At 34.4% G+C, this 22913-nt stretch overlaps 1 protein-coding gene across 1 annotated transcript; it reads left to right on the top strand.

The window, feature by feature from the left end:
- The first annotated feature begins 21117 nt into the window (after nt 1-21117).
- Nucleotides 21118-22346, top strand: LOC145581098 (uncharacterized). Its single transcript, XM_081638165.1, has 2 exons — nt 21118-21124; nt 21937-22346. Exons 1-2 carry the CDS (start codon nt 21118-21120, stop codon nt 22344-22346), a joined length of 417 nt encoding a protein of 138 aa, XP_081494291.1.
- The last annotated feature ends 567 nt before the right edge of the window (nt 22347-22913 follow it).

The following is a 22913-nucleotide window of genomic DNA, read 5'->3' as shown; positions in this document are numbered from 1 at the left end:
GAGAAGTAGTGAGCTGGAAGAGTTCAAAGCAAGGCACTGTAGCAGACTCTACGACAGAATCAAAATATTTAGCGGCGGTTGAAGCAGCTAAGGAAGCTGTTTGGATAAAGAAGTTCCTAACAGAGCTAGGCATTGTACCTTGTGTTCTGGAAGGGATTGAGTTATTTTGTGATAATAATGGAGCTATTGCACAAGCAAAAGTACCAAGATCAAACGACAAATCCAAGCATGTAACGAGGAAATATTACCTCACTCGCGAAATTGTAGACAGGAATGATGTCAAGGTCTGCAAAGTTCACACGGATGAGAATGTTGCTGATCCACTCACTAAACCTCTACCTCACTACTACATTTTTGACCTATTGCAATCCCCAAATCCGTTGCATTAGGCGTCAAAATCCGTGGCATTAGGCCTAATGCAACGGCCATGTACCGTGGCATCTGCTGGCGTTGCAGTAGGTCTAATGCAACGGTATATCACACCTAATGCCACGACATCTGTGATCCGTTAATTATTCGTGGCAATAGATTATTAACTAATAATTATGATAAAATTGACACCTAATGTAACGGATGAAACTAATACAACGGTATATGTCCCATATTTAATGCAATGGCAATTCATATATTATTATTATTATTGGTTTTATTATTATTATTATTATTATTATTATTATTACATATGAACCTATAGATTTCGTATATATATACATACATGAATTTATAAAAATATGACAATAAAGGGAATTTTCATTAAAAATCAAGAGTATAAACAAATGTCGAACTTAGAAAAATAGATTACAAGTAAACATCACTTAGAATTACATGTTTATTGCATCAAAACATAATTCTAACAATAGTTTAGGGATGATACACTAGGCGAAAAAACAAGTTGGCCACCGGTTCAAAACCCCCCTATGCCACCGGTTTTGAACCGGTGGTCATTTGGGGGGTGGCAATTCTCAGAATAAAGGCCACCGGTTCAAAAACCGGTGGCAAAACAGCTTATTGCCACCGATTAACCAGTGGTAATTATTAGTATGGCCACCGGTTAACCGGTGGCAATTATATTTGGCGGTTTTTTTTTTGGGGGGATGGCAGACATTTGCCACCGATTAACCGGTGGCAATTATAGGAATATATATATATATATATATATATATATATATTTTGTCTTTTTCACTTTTAATATAATTGACCAATTAACTCAAAAAAAAAAAATTTAACATCAAATTTAAATATAATCGACCAATTTCATTCATTATAATCGAAAAAATTACAACATATAATTAAAAAAAAAATTAGATCATGAAAATGACAAATTACAACGTATAAATCAAAAAAAAATTACAATATAATACAAAAAAATAAATTACAACATTAAAATGAAAAACCCCAATACAACATCTTGATTCTTCAACTTATATTCGATCATCTTGATTCTTCGAGTTATTAAGATCTTAATCAATTAACCTGCATCAATTAAAACAAAAAAAATTACTTGACAAAAAAAAAAAAAAACAAGAAAAATTAATAAAAGTCACGAACCAGAAATTCCGAAAACCCAGAAAACCCAAAATAAAAAAAAGTAAAAAAAAGAAAACCCAAAAAACCAAGAAACCCGAAAAAACCAAAAAACCTCAAAAAACAACCCAGAAAACCTGAAAGACACCCAGAAATCCCCATGCATGTTTTGATTAAACCCAGAAAATTCGTTTAATTAACAAAAAAAAAACCCAAAAAACCCCAAAAAAATCGTTTTGATTGAACCCAGAAAACTAAACAAAAAACCTAGAAAAATCGTTTTGATTGAACCCTAAAAACTAAAAAAAAAACCCCAAAAAAAAGCTAGAAAAATCGTGTGATAAAACCCAACATTAAACCCAGAAAACTTGAGAAAAATCGAATTAAAATCCCAAATCGATTAAAATTGCACAATTAGACCCAGAAAAATCGAATTAACATCAAAAAATCGATTAAAATCCAGATTTACGAAAAACCCAGACAAACCAGATTTACGAAACCCAAAAAAGCCTGGAAAAATTTCAAAATCAATTAAACTCATAAACCCAGAAAAATCCATTTCGAATTTGTACAAAAATAACAAAAACCAACCCACCTTAAACCGTCATAAACACAACCACCACCAAATACCACCACATCCCTCGAATTCCACCAAAAAAAAACAAAATAAAAATAAGAAATAAGAGAGATTACCTCATGCATGTCCTCGAAATGAAAGAAAAGGAGATGAGAAAGAGAAGGAGACGGAGTTGTCGGTGTTGCGATGCTCTAGAGGAGGAGAGATGAGTGAGATGAGAAAGGAATGAGAAAGAGGAGAGGAGAGGAGAGTGAGGAGGAAAGAGAAAGAGGAGAGGAGAGTGAGGAGGAAAGAGAACGAGACGAGAAAGAGGAGAGGAGAGGAGAGGAGAGTGAGGAGGAAAGAGGCGCATAGGAGGAGTGAGGTAGTTAGGGTTTGGAGTTTATAAAGGGGTGGGGGGGCGGTTTTTTTTATTTTTAAGAAGGCCACCGGTATGAACCGGTGGTATTTATGTTTTAACCACCAGTTCGGTTTGAACCGGTGGTAATAATATAACCCCACAATCCCGCCCATTTTCCACTTCTTTTTGCCACCGGTTTTTAAAAACCGGTGGCCATTGAGCGCTGTCTTTTTCAATTTTTCTACTAGTGATAGTATGACAAAAATACAAGCAGGAATAAGATATTAAGATCTCTTGACATATTATCACAGCGTTCACGATGATATTAAAAGGAGGCCCCGAGAAGATAAGATCTGAAGCTCTACATGTCTCTACTCCACATAGGCGTTTCTTGACTTGCAATTGTTGGATAATTTCATACTTGGTCTCTGAAGAATATTAAAATAGATGTCATGAACCATCAGAGATTATCAAATAGGAATAACATATATACATACATCAGATAGATAGACACTATATATCAATATAAGTTAGGAACTGCCATAATAATTTTGATAAATGAATGAGGTGATCTGACATAACTAGGACATTGACTTTTACACTAATGAAATTATAAAAGAATTGATAAATTGCCATATTTAATAAGCATCAAATTTTAAAGGGAACACATATCATACAAAAATGGAGCACATGAGTGCATATTGAGTATCCACAATGATAATGCTAGCAAGAATGAGAATATTATAATGCTCCCTATTTTTTCATGCAGATTTATAAGTTTTATTATTCTTGTACACTTTGAAGAGTTGGATTCCATTTGATTAGAACTAGTGACGAATAACTTATAATGAGGTGAACCAAAGGTCCAAAACTATCACAATACTTATGTCGGCTCACTCTCAATAGTTGTGTCAACCAACTCCTTCATCTAAGCTTCCTTCATTGTTGATACTACTCTAATTTCCACATTTTTGTTTCATTACTTTTTAGGATTTTGCAGAGTTTAGCATTACTTATATGTCATATCAGAAAATTATGAAGTTCAGAATAAAATTCAAAACTCTGCCTATATTACCTATATATATTAAATTATTTGTACAGATGAACGCAATTAAATGTACTCTGAATACAGCTAACCTGCTAGCATTTTGATGCTATAATACCAAGATCAAAAGCCCTTGCTATTTCGTCAGCAATGTCACATCTAGGAATATCGAAAAGTGGAATGATTCTAATTAATTTTCAGCCCCAGATCCTTCATCCCATTAGTAACTTCATGTATAGTTTCACAGAGCTCAACCAAGAAATTGGTAGAATTCTCAACAGAAGAACAAGGCCAGAATGTTACCTGATATACTACAGCTAAAAAATGCAACCCTTGCTGTGTGAACTTGTGTACCACTGCACGATCTCTAATATTTATCACTTTCTTGTTATGTAACAGACTTAAGATATGAGAACTAATTAAAACAATAACAAAATGAGATGACAAAATACATTGTAGAGAAGTACTTGCAGAAGAGCACTAGTGCAGACATTGTGAATGTGAGGTAAGTTGCTTCCTGAATGCTAGCCAAAGCTTGAATGTGATAGGGGTATAACATAAATAGATTAGGTGGCAGGTAAACTGCTTTCTGAATGCTAGTCTTAGCTTGAATTTGAAAGGAATATAACATTAACAGATTCAGAATAATAGTCACTAAAAAACAAGCAAAAAATGTATCATAATTTATTTATTTTTAACCTCATTTGAGTTAGAGACCATTCCAAGGATGGCAGCAGCTTTTATTATATCATAACTTTGGTATGACATGCTCGTACTGCCATTGGAACAACATTATCTACATTTACTCCCTTTCCAAAACATCTTAGAAAGATTTACTCCCTTGCCAAACAAAATTTGAAATTATTAACTGTAAAAAGTATATTAAGTTATTAACAGACATAGGAAAAAAAAAATCAACAGGTTAGTGGGTCATCAATCTTAAGATTTTGGCATTAGGTATATAGGTATCTATAATCATTACAAGTTAGAGATTACTTATTCAAAAATTCAAGTATCTTCCAGCAAGTACTAATAGTTCTAAGCATTATAACCTTTTCTTAATTTTGTAGGAAAATTTCTCTATGATTGTTCAAGGGCATGAGTTTTTTGTCGGACCAGTTGATTAATTATACAGAAAATCTATGGACAGCTTATAAACTTGACATGCATGCAGATACATATTCTGAATAAACAAGGCAATGCAAATGATGAGAGGTCTAACCTTTACCTACAATAAATTTCATATGGAACTATGGATTCATTAGATATCAAACCTTCATTGTCAACCAAAATTCATACAAAGATTGTTAGTATTCAACCACAAGTACAAAATATTCCGCTTGTATTTAAAGTTTCAATTCATTCCAAAAAAAAAGAATTAAAAAAGGACATATATTTTCATTTAGATATGATTTCAAGTGTTGTGAAATCAAACCTTTAGTTCATCAAGGTGTTGTCGTGTTGATGCTCCTATTAATCTTGCTTATAGAGACATGTTTTCCTAATTTTTAAAGTTCTTGGTGCAACATTATCATCTCTTGTATTGGTGCATAGTATGTCACACTATAGATACTTTATTCTTTCTTGAGGTGAGTGACAAGTTAGAAAGTTCAATTATCATATTATTATATCCAAATAAATTGTCAAATTAAGGAATACAAGCACCAAGTCTAAACAAAGAAATAGTCAATTGCAGTCAAGTTTTAATACCACAAAAACGAGAATGAGTCGAGTTCAAGTCAATGTCAATTTAACATCTGCGTTAAATGTGATGGCAGCAAAGGACCCTCATGTTGTACCTTGTACACAAAATGAATCGAAATACGATCTCTAAATGACAATAAACCAAAATGCATTTGTGATGCATATATACATCTAACCATAACAAAAGATCTAATTAAAACATCAACAATACTCAGATACCTGTAAATCAACTAAACAAATCAAGCATTAAAAAATGGAATACTCAAATCAAGCATTAAACAATGGCATACTCCTTGTTATTTAGATGATTGCAACTACTCTAAAGGCCTTAACTCCATCATCAAACGACAAGCACAAAACTAGTCAGAGGGTAAAAGACCAAACTAAGTTTTAGTAGTTCAATTATTTTTTTCTAAGCACTAATTAAACTCATATTATCAAAATTCAATAGAAACCCATTAAATTATAATTGCCAAAGAACTAAATAGGATGAACCCACTCTATTTTTCTTTTTTGTTTTATCAGCAGTTTCCCAAAACCCCCAAATTGTCAAATTTTGAATAGCAACAAATTAATAATAATCACCAGCCACAAATAAATAATTTTCAAATAAGGCAAATTTAATTATCTAAACAAAACTAACAAAAACCAGAAAAAATTAAACTAGAATCTAGAATTACACACACTTTGTAAATTGGATAATTTCTCAACATACTGTGGGTAAACGGCGGTGGGTCGGAATTGTAGATGGAGGCAACAAAGAACTAAGTGCAGCGAGAGAGGATTCCAACTAGAAACATAAAATTAAGGGCGATAGAAACTAGAAGTTGGCCAGTCTTCGTCATTTTGACCGTCACTGTGCCGTGGCTGTTCAAAATTAACTGCAAAAAATTGAACAACTTAGGGTTAATTTGTGAAGCTATTAGGTGGAAATAGAAGAAAAATTGGAAACAATTCTTAAAAGAAGATGATTGAGTAATTATGTAAAGCAATTAAAGAAATTGGGATTAGTAAAAAGCTCTAGCTACTCGTCCGCATTTCTCATCAATTTGTGTAAATGAGCAGAAATGGGGTTTTGTTTATTAAAGAAGAAGAAGGGAAGAGCATATATGGTTTTTTTTGCCTTTTCTTTTTGTTCTTTTGTTTTTACAAATTTAGATTGGCGCGGGGTTTCAAAATTTTAGGAAAAAAAGAGGCGAAAACCGTAAAACTTTGAGCGCTAACTTGTATAGCTTTTCTACCATTGTATTAGCTTTTATAGCCGTTGCATTAGATTACCTATTACGACGGCATATTACAACCGTTACAGTATCCGTTGCATTAGACATACATTAGTATAAACCGTTGCATTAGGCCTATATAATGCGACGGAAATAAAATCGTCGTTGCATTAGATATTCTATAACCGTTACATTTGATTGAAAATGTAGTAGTGCCTCAACCCAAGCATGAACGTCACGCTAGGGCTATAGGTTTAAAGCAAGTGTTAGAATGGCTTTAGATTGTTTTATGTTTAGAGAAACTTGTTACAATTTAAAGACATGATTTTGCTAATTTATGTTTATATGGAATGAAATTTTCTCTTATTTAATTTTGGTTTAGTAATTAATAAAATGTCCAGTATATTTCATTGAATTTAATGGGTTTGTCAAATACATGATTTGATGAATGAAACCCCATATGTGGACTAAATTTATAAAATATTTAAGTTCCTAATATGAGTTGTTAAATTGGACAGAAATGACTTATAAAAGGATTAGCATATAAGATTGATTGATAGCGTCGTTTCATGGGCTATGGGAACATGGAGATGTTTAATCAATCATATGGATGTGTATAGTTGATACATGATCGAACATACCTACTTAGAAGTTCTAAAACTTCGCAATTATATTAGTGGATTCCTAAGATATGAGTGGAACACTATTTAGCTCAATGATTAGTGTAATTTTGATGTTGTCAAACGTCATGCCGTAAAAGGGGACTATAAAGGCAACACTAGGGTTGTGCTAAAAGTTGAGTGGGAGTTTTGGCTTCCACAAGATTGAATAGGTCCTCCTATGTTAGATAGGATGGGTATCTTGGCCTCTTGAAGAGTAAGAATTAAAAATGCATGGTCGTGCTCAAATGGATCATAAGATGATCATTTGCTTAGCAATTCAAACTCGGATTTCAAGAAATAATTTGAAGGCTAGTATGGATAACATAGAGATGTAATCATACTATCAAATTAGACACTAAGAGACTTAAGGAATTTGAATACTGAACACTTGTCTCGGACAAGTGGGAGATTGAAGGAAATGTGTCCTTGACTCTAATGCAATTACTAAGTATAATCAATGATCGTATTATGGAGATAGTAATTCGTTTATTTAGGTCGTCTATACGTCTTGCTAGAGAATGATATAGAACTTTGGGTTAGTAAGTAACAAACCCGAAGCCCACCTAAACAGATCCTACAAGGTCACACATTAGGCTTGGATCAATAAGGAAACCCGATGCCCAAAGTGGGCCTTAGGGTGACCGGCCAAGAAGGGAAAGGGGAGAGGAAACCCTAACCTAATTAATAATAATGTGATTAGAGTTTTTAAAAAATAAATATACAGTATTCAGTTTTCTAAAAACAACGTAAGTTTTTCCTCTCCATATTTTCTCTCTAAACTGGTTCTCTACTCCAAGAAAGGTGAAAGATTTTCCCGTCCTACTAGCATTGATGGAGTGTTGATTCAAGCCGGTGGACCGAATAGAGGAGTCGCATTTGAGGCTCTTTATCTCCCCTAGAGAAGAAGATTGCTAAGATGATTCATGCTTCAAAGGTTAATTCTAAACTATTATGTGATCCTTTATTTGTATATGCATGAGATCCTGTTTAGGTGCGTATGAATGAGATTCATGAAATTCCGCTTAGAGTACCTAAAACCCTACAGTGGTATCAGTTAACCCCTTGCATATAATTTATTGGTCATGATAATATGATTATTTTGATGTGAATTAGCCTAATTTTAATTCGATTAAGGGGTGGAATTTAATTATGGATTGAATAACCTTATTAAAATATGATTTTAATTGATTAAAATTGATTAAATTCGATTAATTATGGATTAATTGCTCAAATAGCTTCTAACCCTAATTAAATTTTTGAATTTTTTAAATTTTTGAATTTTTTATGGTTGTGAATCGTAATTTTTCGATTTTTAAAATGTTGAATTTATGTAATTTAATTATTTTTCATATTTAAATTGGTTTAGGTATGATTAATTAATTCATGTAAAAATAGTTTTATATGAATTGGGAATTATTTTATATGAAGAGCCTCAAATTAATTAAAATAGAGATTTTAGATTAATTTTCTGCAATTATGCATAAGGAGTTTATGTTTAATCTAAGAAGATCACCAATTTAATTTTGCAAGAGTTGTAAAAATTAATATAACTAAAAAAAAGGAATTAATAGGTTGAGTGGGAGCAGCCACGGCTGGGTGGCAGAACCACGTGCTGGTGGGCCATGGTGGCTGCTCCGATGGTCGGTTTGGGCATAGGATAGCAGGGCGGTGTTCAGGGGAGGGGCAGTGGCTGAAACGTGCAATTGTTGCACTGTAACATTACCGCCACCATGATAACGGCTAAGACAACTATCAAAGATACACAGCGGAAGACTAATTTCAAAATCATTCAAAACAAGTCAACTTGAAAAGTCCATCAACGAAAGTAAAGTCAAACCAAAGTCAAACGAAGTAAAATAAAATCAACCTACAACTTGAAACCTTTATAGGCGCTTATTAAAACCAAACCGAACTCAAAACCTTTGCGTTAGTCATGCATAGTAATAATATCACAATAAGTTAAAGCGGTAAACACATCATATACTTGTAGAAACTAGCATGATTCGCTCTTCACTCATGCCCATTCATGAAAATGCTTCATCACGTGAAAAGCTTATCTCTACCTATTTCCACTACTCTCCATTGAAAATGGGTCATCATAGGGCCATGATAAAGACAAGGCCAATAACACACAAAACACACAATCAGCAAAGCTAAGTACATAAGCGTAAATAACACACTATCATACAATTCCCTATCAACACACGACTTACCTTGTTGCACCTGTTTTTCAAGCATACAACATTCAATAAAAGTTATCACTAGACACTAAATAATTTATTTAGCGTTGATTACGCATCGAACGCGTTTCCCACTAATCTCCCCCAAATAAATTGAGGTTACTGACACGGGAGCTAATCGTGCCAGCATCAAAAACCACACATAGGTGGCGGAATTCCTGCGCATAATAATAATAATAAAAGGAATGTACAGCGTCCTGTACTCCAGTAGAAGTTATGATCAAATATAAAGTCACATAACTCCCCCCATATGTTCATACTCAAGGTATATACGTTCCAAGAGTTTTGGTGCATAATCTCTTTCAATTTACGTTATTTACAAATTATTAAACTGGGTGATGACTCTCAAACCATAATCATTCAATCAACAATAATTATTCAATCAATCAAATACACCAATTTAATTCTTGAATAATTAGTGACCACATAGTATTAAATGTTGAATCCTTTTTAATTCTACCTCGGTGCCAATGACACCTTAAACGCATAATGCGCCACAAATCCTATCCCTCGGTGTTGAAAACACCTTAAGTGCACTAAGGCACCAACATACAATTTATTCCTCGTGTATATAGACACTTATATAGCTCCTTCCTCATGCTTAAAGCATCAATAAAAATTATATGCACCATAATAAAATTCCTTTTCAATATTCCAACCTAAATTAAACATTCAGTTTAATTAAACATGCTCTCTAACATGCCATAAATAAATATGTGGTTCACAAATAATATTCCAAACCATTATTTTCCATTCAATAATCCATCACAAATAAATCATGCCTCATAATCCATTTACCAATAACATCCAAATCATAAATTCCATTCCAAACCTAGCATGATACTACTTATAATCAATCAAACACATTTAGCATGCTATTACACCAATATAATTATGCTAAGTACGCGAACGTACCTTGAATCACTCACTTCAAAGTCTCCTACAATTTAAAATCATAGAAGAATATTAAAATCCACTCTAAACAAGTTTCCAGCAATATATACTATTATAAAACCCCTCATAATTTATTTAAAATAAGCTGAAATTATATTTAAAACATTATACTTTAATCCCAATTAATGGGTAATTAAAATTCCTTAAAGAAACTTGATTTTTAATGCTTTACCAAAAATTCCAGCACCATATTTTAATTAAAACTTGCTGTAATTTAGTCTTAAAACACTTTAATCAAAGGTTTACACCATTATATATCATAATCCTTCAATTATTTATAAATCAAGAACCTAGGGTTTCAAAAATTGAGGCTTTTTAATTAAAAACATAATCTGAAAATTAATTAACATAATACTCATAGTCAAACATCAAAAATCAAATCACAAAACCCATAATTAATATTTAGATCTAGAATTAAATTGGTTTTTTAAAACAAAGATTTAATTTTATTTTTTTTTTCGGAAAACATGGCAGCGAACAGCCACCTGGCTGCTGCCGGCGGCTGGCGCTGCTGGCGGCTGGCGGCCACTACTGCCGGTGGTGGTGAAGGGCAGCCGAAAAAAAGAAAAGGGGAAGGGGAAAAAGGAGAAAGAAAAAGAAAGAAAATAAGGAGAAAGGAGAAAGAAGTTTACCTTGGGTTTTCTCCACTCTGGGCAAAGTTTGACTTGCCTCATATGTGGGATATTTATACCCCTTCTCTAAGACCCTTCTCCCTAAACTTTCCTTTTTCAATTTTCCTAATCCCATCCGTAATAAAAATTTACTGAAATAAACTTTCCTAAATTAAACCCCAATTTAATTAAAATAATTAATTAAATAAACTTTCCTTTTATAAAAAATTTCCAAACTTATTAAAACAAATAACTAAAATACTTTAAATAAGACCTTTCAATTTAATTAAATACTTCTCAAGGTACTTATTTTAATTAAAATACGTATAAAAATACGAGGTATTACAGTCTACCCTCCTTAAAAGAAGTTTCGTCCCGAAACTTGGGAACGAAATTCAAAGTTTTTCCTTAATTAGTATAATACTGTTGTACTTTTTGTCATACCTTTACCTTTTGTGTCTCATTGAGAACACAATAACTCAAAACACTCGATAAAATTGTGCAAAAAGCATAAAAATAATTGAAAATATAGGGAAAAAGCGCGAAATTCTACCGCATTCTACCCCCCTAAAAGAAAACGAGTTACGTCCCCGTAACTCAACATACCTGAAACAACTTAGGGTATTTCTTTATCATTTCATCTTCTGCCTCCCAAGTGGCTTCCTCATATTCTTGGTTAGACCATAGTACTTTCACAATCTTGACATTCTTACTGCGTGTACTACGCACTTTACTGTCAAGAATTTTGACAGGTCTCTCTTCACAGGTCAAACTTTGGTCTAGCTCTATGGTTTCAGGTTGTAGCACATGGGATTTATCAGGTATATACCTTCTTAATTGAGACACATGAAATACATCATGCACTTTGCTTAGCTCCATAGGTAAGGCTAACCTATAAGCTACTTTGCCTATTCTTTGCAGTATCTCATATGGACCAATGTACTTTGGGCTCAATTTCCCTTTCTTTCCAAATCTCATTACTCCTTTCATTGGTGATACCTTTAATAACACCTTGTCACCAACATCAAACTCCTCTTCTCTACGCTTCAAATCTGCGTAGCTTTTTTGGCGATCTTGAGCTGCTTAAATCCTGGCTTGAATTTCCCTTACCTGCGCCACTGTATCCTCAATCATTTGAGGCCCTAAAATCATTGTTTCACTTATATCGTTCCAACAAATTGGACTACGACACTTTCTCCCAAATAATGCTTTAAATGGAGCCATTCTAATGCGCGCATGATAACTATTATTGTAGGAAAATTCAATCAAATCCAAGCTATCCTCCCATCCTCCTTGGAAGTCTATAACACAAGCTCTCAACATGTCCTCCAAGGTTTGAATGGTTCTCTCAATTTGCCCATCTGTGGCAGGGTGAAATGCTGTACTCGTCTTAAGTGTCGTACCAAAGTTTTCCTGTACGCTTTTCCAGAATTTTGAAAGAAACCTAGAATCTCTGTTAGACACAATATCCTTTGGAATTCCATGTAACCTCATAACATTCTTGATGTAAGCTTTTGCAATTTGCTCCATCTTCCAAGTCTCCTTCATTAGTATAAACACCGCAGATTTTGTCAGTCTGTCCACCACTACCCAAATGGTGTCATTTCCACTCTTTGATTTTGGAAGGCAAGTCACAAAATCCATTGAAATGCAATCCCACTTTCATCCAGGAATTTCCAATGATTGCACAGTTCCCTATGGCCTCTTGTGCTCTATTTTCACTTTTTGGCAAGTCAGACACTTTGTTACAAATTCCGCAACGTTATTCTTCATCCTAGGCCACCAATACACCCTTTTCAAGTCCTTATATAGCTTATCCCCTCCTGGGTGTACTGAATAGGGCGTATCGTGCCCCTCTTCCATTAGTTTTTTCTTCACTTCCTCACACTTTTGAGGTACACACCATCGACCTTTATACCTCAAACTTCCATCTTCATGAATCTTGAAATCTGTAGCTTTGCCTTGCTTTATTTTCTCTCGAATCCTATCCAATTTCACATCTCCTGCTTGGTTTTCCCTTATCTCGTCGAATATGGTTGGTTGGATAGTCAAACTTGCAAGAATGCCAGCTGGTACTCCCCATTCTACCACTTCTAAGTTCATTTTCCTCATTTCCCTACATAACTCATCAGCCACTATCAAGGTATTTAATCCGTGACTAGTCTTACAACTTAGAGCATCTGCAACTACATTTGCTTTCCCTTCATGATACTGTATGTCCAAGTCATAATCCGTCGTATATTCTAACCATCTCCTTTGTCGAGAGTTCAAATCCTTTTGAGTGAAATGTACTTTAAGCTTTTATGGTCTGTATAAATTCTACATTTCACTCCATACAAGTAATGACGTCAGATCTTTAGTGCATAGATAATCGCAGCAAGTTCTAAATCATGGGTTGGGTAATTCACTTCATGAGTCTTTAACTACCTTGATGCGTATGCAATTACCTTCCCATTTTGCATAAGCACACACCCCAAACCATTCTTTGACGCATCGCTATACACATCATAGATACCACTGTCGTCTGGCACTGTAAGTATTGGTGCTGTAACCAGCTTCTGTTTCAAGAGTTGGAATGCTTCTTCACACTTATCATCCCACTCAAACTTCTTGTCTTTCTTCATCAGAGTAGTCATAGGTTTAGCAATCTTCGAGAAATCTTTCACAAAACGCTTATAATATCCTGCTAGACCTAAGAAACTCAGAACGTCATACACTGTTTTGGGCGTAGGACAACCTATTACAGCTTCGATATTGGCTGGGTCTACTTCCACGCCATCCTTAGACACAAAATGACCTAAGAATGCTACCTTTTCAAACCAAAATTTGCACTTAGAGAACTTTGCATAAAGATTGTTTTTTTCTCAGCGTTTGTAGAATTGCTCTTAGGTGTTCCACATGCTCCTCCTTGTTCTTGGAATACACCAATATATCATCTATGAACACTACAACGAACTTATCCATAAATTGATGAAACACCCTGTTCATCAAATCCATAAAGATTGCCGGAGCATTTGTCAATCCAAATGGCATCACTATAAACTCATAATGTCCATATCTTGTCCTAAATGCAGTTTTAGGAATGTCTTCATCTGAAATCCTCAATTGGTGATATCCAGACCTTAAGTCAATCTTAGAAAACACGGTTGCGCCTTTCAACTGATCAAATAAATCATCAATCCTTGGAAGTGGATACCTGTTCTTTATTGTCACCTTATTTAGTTCCCTGTAATCGATACACAACCTTATGCTTCCATCTTTCTTTTTAACAAACAGAACTGGTGCTTCCCATGGAGATGCACTCGGTCTGATGTAACCTTTGTCTAACAAATCTTGCAGTTGCTCTTTCAACTCACTCATTTCTGCAGGTGCCATTCGATATGGTGCCTTGGATATTGGTGTTGTTCCTGGGACTAAGTCTATGGTGAAATCGATTGCTCTCTTAAGTGGCATTCCAGGGATCTCGTCTGGAAATACATTCGGAAATTCATTCACTACTTCTATATCTTCTGGCTTAGTTGCCTCCTCATAATCCATGTTTCTCACACTACAAAAGTACACTGGATATCCCTTTTTCATGTACTTTGCCAACTTCAACACAGAAATCAACCTAGGGCATTTGGCTTTGCCATGCATCCAATAAGTCACTGCCTTATTCCCACTTGTGATCATTTTTACTTTCTGCGATCGACAACTTATTTCTGCATTGTACTTGCTCAACCAATCCATTCCCAGGATAACATCAAAATCCTTTAACCCAAACTCGATCAGATCAGTCTGAAACACTTCCCCTTCGATTTCTAAAGGTACATTCCTAAAGGTTTTGGTACAGTTCACTACCCCACCCGTCGGAATGGTTATCAGTAAATCTACTGCTTCTACTTTTTTCAAACAGTCTTTAAGTTTCGAAACAATTCTTTTCGAAATGAAAGAAAAAGTTGCACCAAAATCAAATAAAACTTTAACATGAATAGAGTGAATAGAAAAAGTACTAGTGATGACATCTTTTGTGGAATTAGCCTCATGCCTACTCAACACATTCAATTTTCCTACAGCTCCACTTTTCTGCTGATTGTTCCCATTGCTGCTGTTATTGTTAGTCCTTGCTCCATTCTGCTGTGCTCCCTTATTCCCATTGAAGTTATTATTGTTTCCCTAAAAGTTCCTTTGAGTCCCTCCTGAATTATTGTTTGGTTTATTCCCATTAGAACCCATGGAGAAACACTCGTATTCTCTATGCCCCAACTTGTTACAAGCACGGCAAGTAACCAGTTTTCCATCACAATCCCTTCCAAGATGGTTATTCTTGCATCTCCTGCAAAAATAATGCCTCTCATTTCTGTTATCCCTTGGTTATTGTTTCTAGCCCCTCCATTGAAGTTACGTCCTCCTTGACGATTATTACCTTGGGAATTGTTGTTGTTGTTGTGGAAGTTATTGTTATGGTGGTATTTCTGCTTCTTGAAATTGTTCTGGTTACCCTATTGGTTCCCAGAGTTCTGTCCCACCTCTTTCCTCTTTTCTTTCACTTTTGCATCAGCCAATTCCTTCTTTTTCTTCACCTCCACAGCATACAAGTGGGCAGCTCTACCATACACTTCATCCAAGGTTTCAAACACTTGTCCACACAACTTCAGCTGTAAATCAGTAGTCAAACCACTCTCAAACTTCCTAGCCTTTGCCTTCTCCGTAGAAACAGACTCTTCAACAAAATGAGTCTGCTCTATAAACTTTGTATAGTATTCAGACACTGACATGCCCTCTATTTTGAGGTTTGAGAACTCTTCAGCCTTTTGCTTCTGTAAGAAGCTAGGGTAAAACTTGCCTCTCACCTTTTCTTGGAACTTAGTCCAATTGAATCCAGGTAGCACTCTAATAGTTGTTTCATTTTGCTGCCACCAAAGATCAGCTTCACCTCTCAAGTAATAAGTAGCACAACCCACCTTAGAATTTTCTGGGCACCAAACTACCCCAAACAGTTTCTCAAACTCCCTTAACCAATTTTCCAGTATGGTAGGGTTAGGCTCTCCTTGATAGGTTGGTGGTTTGCTTTGGGCCACCTTCTTAAAAAGTTCTCCCTGAGCATCCCCATTGTTGGTTGAATTCCTTGCCCACTGCTCGGCTATAACTGCTAATTGTCTCACAACCTCATTCAAATCACTCCCATTATTACCAGAATTACTTCCCTCTGACATTTTGCTTCTCCTGAATTAAGAACAAGGGTCTATATTAGAGATGGCTATGGTTCGCTCTCAAGACATACACTCATCTATTACTTAGCACCCTTGAAACATTCACAATAAAATTTGAAGCTAACAAATTGGGATAGCAAAAGCTAAGAATTCCCTAAATTTGTAGCTTTGTCAATCAATTATTGATTGCTAACCAACCACACATTTAATAAAGCATCACATAGATAAATAAAAATAATTCCCATAGCTTAGAAATAATTTATTGGAATTAATTTGCTTGGAATTTGGCTATTGGAATAGTGATGTGAAATGGAAGATTTTGGAAAATAAATGAATTTATTTATTAATAATATAAATAATTTTAACAAAGAAATAAATAAGATTTTATTAATTAAAATAAACTGGAATTACCAAAATAAAATTGTTTTCTAGAAACTTATGTACTACATAAGCTTACTAACTCAATGTGGTCATGCCACTTATTAATTTAAAACTAAAAATGATAATAACTGTAATTAAAACATGAAAATTCATGACGAGGAAAACTATAAAAATCTAATCCTTTCAGACGTCGTCTCTCTTGTCGACCGACTACTTGTAGCTACCGGGGTCGAACTCAGGATCATCTTCCTCCTCCATTGGTTCAGGTGACTCTGGTTCAGGTTCTACCTGCATGAACTCTCCCTCTTCCTCTTCATCAGAAGAAATTTCTATAATGACTGGAGTTGGAGGTGGATTTGGATTAGAAATTTCCATGAGTGAACTATCTTCCTCCCCTTGCTCTCCATTCCCTGCTTGACCACCCTGTGAAGAAAAAGGAGAAGAAGAAGAATTTTCTAACTGATGACTAGGAGAAGGTGGATTTTGCCCCACTGGATTTTCGAAATAATAGTCATGGTATGGAAGGTGAAGTTGTCGGCAATGGGCTTTCTCGGCCCTAACAAGATAGGAAATTAAAATTCTGTAATCCGGGTACCATTGTCCATAATAGTCCCTATATTTGTAGTAGTTTGGGATGTCTCCTGGTAAATAGAAATCAGAAATTTTGGATTTGACAGCATAATAAGGGGGCTCATCCGGCAAGCAACGGACAATCATAGCTGAAATACGATTGGGGCTATCAAAAACTCTATCCTTTAAAACGTTGCTCCTGTAGGAACAGTAAAAGCGAATCTTTTGAACGTAATCATAGGGATGTTCATTAGGTTTCCTAGTGAGAGTGCCTAGTTCGGTGTATCTGCTAGGAAGATTCGGCATCCTGTAAGGAAAAGACTTAGAAAAGAATTCCCTTTCCCAAAGAAAACAAAATAATACAGTTCTTGCATGAAATAGGTTCAATGTTCAATCAAACAATTTTCTTATTTCTAACCACATAAATACATGCTCACAAGTAATCCATAAACATGATTAAACATCACAACCTAAATATTAATGCATACAAGAACATGATTATTTCTAAATTATATGCCCAATTTCTTTCCTACCCAATCTCACCAACATGCTTTTTTTTAAAAAAAAGCTATTAACACATAATACTTACCTTAATCCTTGCTTTCCTGCAAAATGAACAAACTAAAAATATTTTTGACTCCTTTTTAATAAAATAAAAAAATTTCTCGAAATTAAATAAGAAAGAAGGAAAAATTTCGGACCTCCCTAAAAAAAAATTCGGACCATTTAAATAAAGTAAAAAAAAATTTCGGCCCCTTTAAAAAAAAATTTCGAATCAAATAATAAAAAAAAATGGTTTTAAATTAAATCAATAAATATTTAATCTTCCCAAAATAAAATAATTAGAATAAAATAAAATAAAATAAAAATTAATTCTCTAAAAATTTAACCAATGAATAAGTACTTGGTCAAGTTTAAAATTAAAACACTTTAAAACATGTTTATGGCTTTAGTGGTAAAAAAATCTCAACCAAAGCTCTGATACCACTTTGTAACACCCTAGAAATTCCTTTCTTTTTAAAATACCTGTTTTGTCCTATTTAAAACTTTAATAGGAATATCTAAGACATTACCACCACCGTGATAACGGCTAAGGCAACTTAACAAAGACACACAGCGGAAAACTAATTTCAAAATCATTCAAAACAAGTCAACTTGAAAAGTCCATCAACGAAAGTAAAGTCAAACCAAAATCAAACGAAGTAAAATAAAATTAACCTACAACTTGAAACCTTTATAGGCCCTTATTAAAACCAAACCGAACTCAAAACCTTTGCGTTAGTCATGCATAGTAATAATATCACAATTAATTAAAGCGGTAAACACATCATATACTTGTAGAAACTAGCATGATTCGCTCTTCACTCATGCCCATTCATGAAAATGCTTCATCACCTGAAAAGCTTATCCCAACCTATTTCCACTACTCTCCATTGAAAATGGGTCATCATAGGGCCATGATAAAGACAAGGCCAATAACACACAGAACACACAATCAGCAAAGCTGAGTACATAAGCGTAAATAACACACTAGTATACAATTCCCTATCAACACACAACTTACCTTGTTGCACCTGTTTTTCAAGCATACAACATTCAATAAAAGTTATCACTAGACACTAAATAATTTATTTAGCGTTGATTACGCATCGAACGGGTTTCCCACTAATCTCCCCCAAATAAATTGAGGTTACTGACATGGGAGCTAACCGTGCCAGCATCAAAAACCACACATAGGTGGCGGAATTCCTGCGCATAATAATAATAAAAGGAATGTACAACGTCCTGTGCTCCAGTAGAAGTTATGATCAAATATAAAGTCACATAACTCCCCCCATATGTTCATACTCAAGGTATATACGTTCCAAGAGTTTTGGTGCGTAATCTCTTTCAATTTACGTTATTTACAAATTATTAAACTGGGTGATGACTCTCAAACCATAATCATTCAATCAACAATAATTATTCAATCAATCAAATACACCAATTTAATTCTTGAATAATTAGTGACCACATAGTATTAAATGTTGAATCCTTTTTAATTCTACCTCGGTGTCAATGACACCTTAAACGCATAATGCGCCACAAATCATATCCCTCGGTGTTGAAAACACCTTAAGTGCACTATGGCACCAACATACAATTTATTCCTCGTGTACATAGACACTTATATAGCTCCTTCCTCATGCTTAAAGCATCAATAAAAATTATATGCACCATAATAAAATTCCTTTTCAATATTCAACCTAAATTAAACATTCAGTTTAATCAAACATGCTCTCTAACATGCCATAAATAAATATGTGGTTCACAAATAATAGTCCAAACCATTATTTTCCATTCAATAATCCATCACAAATAAATCATGCCTCATAATCCATTCACCAATAACATCCAAATCATAAATTCCATTCCAAACCTAGCATGATACTACTTATAATCAATCAAACACATTTAGCATGCTACTTCACCAATATAATTATGCTAAGTACGCGAACGTACCTTGAATACGATCTTAATATCGCCACAATTAATAGAAATCACTCACTTCAAAATTTCCTACAATTTAAAATCATAGAAGAATATTAAAATCCACTCTACACAAATTTCCATTAATATATACTATTATAAAACCCCTCATAATTTATTTAAAATAAGTTGAAATTATATTTAAAACATCATACTTTAATCCCAATTAATGGGTAATTAAAATTCCTTAAAGAAACTTGATTTTTAATGCTTTACCAAAAATTCCGGCACTATATTTTAATTAAAACTTGCTGTAATTTAGTCTTAAAATACTTTAATCAAAGGTTTACACCATTATATATCATAATCCTTCAATTATTTATAAATCAAGAACCTAGGGTTTCAAAAATTGAGGCTTTTTAATTAAAAACATAATCTGAAAATTAATTAACATAATACTCATAGTCAAACATCAAAAATCAAATCACAAAACCCATAATTAATATTTAGATCTAGGATTAAATTGGTTTTTTAAAACAAAGATTAAATTTTATTTTTTTTTCGGAAAACATGGCAGCCGACAACCACCTGGCTGCTGCCGGCGGTTGGTGCTGCTGGCTGCTGGTGGCTGGCGGCCACCGCTGCCGGTGGTCGGTCGGTGGTGGTGAAGGGCAGTCGAAAAAAGAAAAGGGGAAGGGGAAAAAGTGGAAAGAAAAAGAAAGAAAATAAGGAGAAAGGAAAGAGAAGTTTACCTTGGGTTTTCTCCACTCTAGGCAAAGTTTGATTTGCCTCATGTGTGGGATATTTATACCCCTTCTCTATGACCCTTCTCCTTAAACTTTCCTTTTTTATTTTTCTAATCCCATCCCTAATAAAACTTTACTAAAATAAACTTTCCTTAATTAAACTCCAACTTAATTAAAATAATTAATTAAATAAACTTTCCTTTTATAAAATATTTCCAAACTTATTAAAATAAATAACTAAAATACTTTAAATAAGACCTTAAAATTTAATTAAATACTTCTCAAGATACTTATTTTAATTAAAATACAAATAAAAATATGAGGTATTACATGCACGGTTCCGACCACTACACCTACTGGTTGGTGTGCAGGGCTACTGCCTGGTGTGCCAGCCAGCGCTGCTGTGGCTGGGCGACTACCTGGCTGCGGCGGCTGGGCTCCGGCCTGGCTCTTGCGGTAGTTGTGCCGTGGCTGGGCAGACAGTTCATTCACGTAGTCCCTGTTTTTCAATTAAAAAAAATTATTTTGATTTAATTAATTAATTTAGATTATGATTTTGTTTTGGATAATATTGTAAAACTGATTTTTGGGAGGATTTTGAGCAATTCCAATTAAGGTTGGTTGACTTGATTATAAGGTAATTACCTAATTTGATTTTTTAATCTAACTAAAATTAGTTGGTTAGCTTAATTTTTGGGATATAATCTTTTTAGGTGGTTAGGATTTCAGTTTTTAAATATGATTTATTTTCTAGGATTTCCTAATTAATTGATTTATCCACTTGACATAATTAAGAATATTTGGTATTTTGATTATTGGCAAGTATAGTATGTGATATTATTATGTGGCAATTTTTATATATATGATATATTATTGCTATAAATGACTAGTATGTCCCAAGATTTAAATTATAAATACGATCTGCGTATCGTTGTGTATTTTTGTAATTTAAATACAATCTGCGTATCGTTCAGTATTTTTGTAATTTTTTAATTAGGAATTAGTATAATTACTTAAATATTTAATTAATCTAAAGAAGAGCCAAGATGAGAAGGCCCATGATGAAGATGGATTGAGATCCATGAAGAGTCCAAGGAGGTGCCCAATCAAGCTTAGTTCTTAGGATTAGGGGCCATACTAGCTCATATTTAATTTTGCATTTTATTATTATTCTTGAAATGCTTATAAGTTTATTGTATGTTTGTTATCAATGCGCTAGAATTCACTAATTAATAACAACATGATGAACTTAAGTCCCGTTAATATTGAGGTTTGCTTTTCCAAATACAAAGTACTTATTAACCCTTAATTAATAGTAATAGGTCATGCCTCTGAGGGTATTGTTTTTAGTTTTGGGAGGTGAGGTGAAATTGCGAATTTGCACACTTAATTTGCTTAACCTCAACAAAATCATCAAAAGCGTTTTGGATTTTGAAGCAAAGGGACAGTTAAGCATGAGATGTTTCTCTGTCTAACGAAGAATTACAAATGTTGTAATTAGTAAAGAGTTTACTTACCTTGAAAATGTAACTTTAAGATAAGGCCTCCGTCTGCTTAACGCTGCATGTTGATAGGATCTTGGAATCACTTATTCAAATTGGGACATTAAAATTGAATAGAGTGCTAAGTAACCTAGAAACCATTGCATGTTTTAGGAGCTTTTATAAACATAAATTGAACTTTGCCTTTTTCTGTCTGTAGATAACATGTCTCATAGCAACAACAACAACTCGGTTTTTAACATCCGTCCCTTCCTTGAGAATAATAGGTTGAACGGAGAAAACTTCATCAATTGGGAAAGGACCCTAAGGCTTGTTTTAAGGTCGGAGGGTAGAGAGGATGTCTTAGAAAACCCACTTCCAGTAGTGACTGATGAATCATCTAACGGTGATAAACGTTGTGCTAGGCAGGCTAATGAGAGGTCTACTCCAATCACTTGCTTGATGGTGGCAGCTATGGAACTGGACCTCCAAAAGAGGTTTGAGACTAAGGATGCTTACACCATTATGCAAGTGCTTAAGGCCATGTTTCATAAACAAGCTAAGATTGAGAGGTATGAGACTAATAAGGAGATTTTGGAATGTAAGATGGAAACTGGCGAATCAGGCTAAGATTAAGAGGTATGGGTCTTTTTGAAAACGTAGAACGTCTAGGATTCCCTTATAGCTAACAGTCTAGGATGGGTAAGTCAATCTGTCCGACTAGGTGCACGACCCCTCCCCCGAAACCAACAAGAGGGTGGGAGACATCGCGCAGACTGTCCAGCTTGTACTTTAGCTTGGACAAACACTTGTAGCTGATAAGGTCAGAGTAGCTACCGGTGTCTATAAGGATCCGACCAACCAGTTGGTCGGCGACCTTATATTTTGAAAGGAATGATATCCTTCAAACAAGTGTATTATTCCGATAGAGGGTTCGGAGCTATTGAAAAGCTATTTATTCATTAAGTTCAAGTAATCGGAATGCCTAGGTGGAGGCCGCTTCCGATCAGTAATATTAATGCATAATTAATATTACAGCTTAATCTTGACTAAACCCTTCGGGTCACACCCAAGAAACTAACAAAAGGATTTATGTCTTCGTCGTGTGCAATTACTAGATATATAAATGGATCAAATTATGGAGATAATTAAGTTCGGACATTTGGGTCGTCGTTTTATCATAGCTAGAGGTACTAA

Source organism: Chenopodium album, chromosome 15, assembly GCF_948465745.1.
Source record: "Chenopodium album chromosome 15, dcCheAlbu1.1, whole genome shotgun sequence".
Classification (NCBI taxonomy): Eukaryota; Viridiplantae; Streptophyta; class Magnoliopsida; order Caryophyllales; family Amaranthaceae; genus Chenopodium; species Chenopodium album.
Note: the sequence above shows the minus strand (reverse complement) of the source record. Positions and strands in the feature narration are given on the sequence as shown.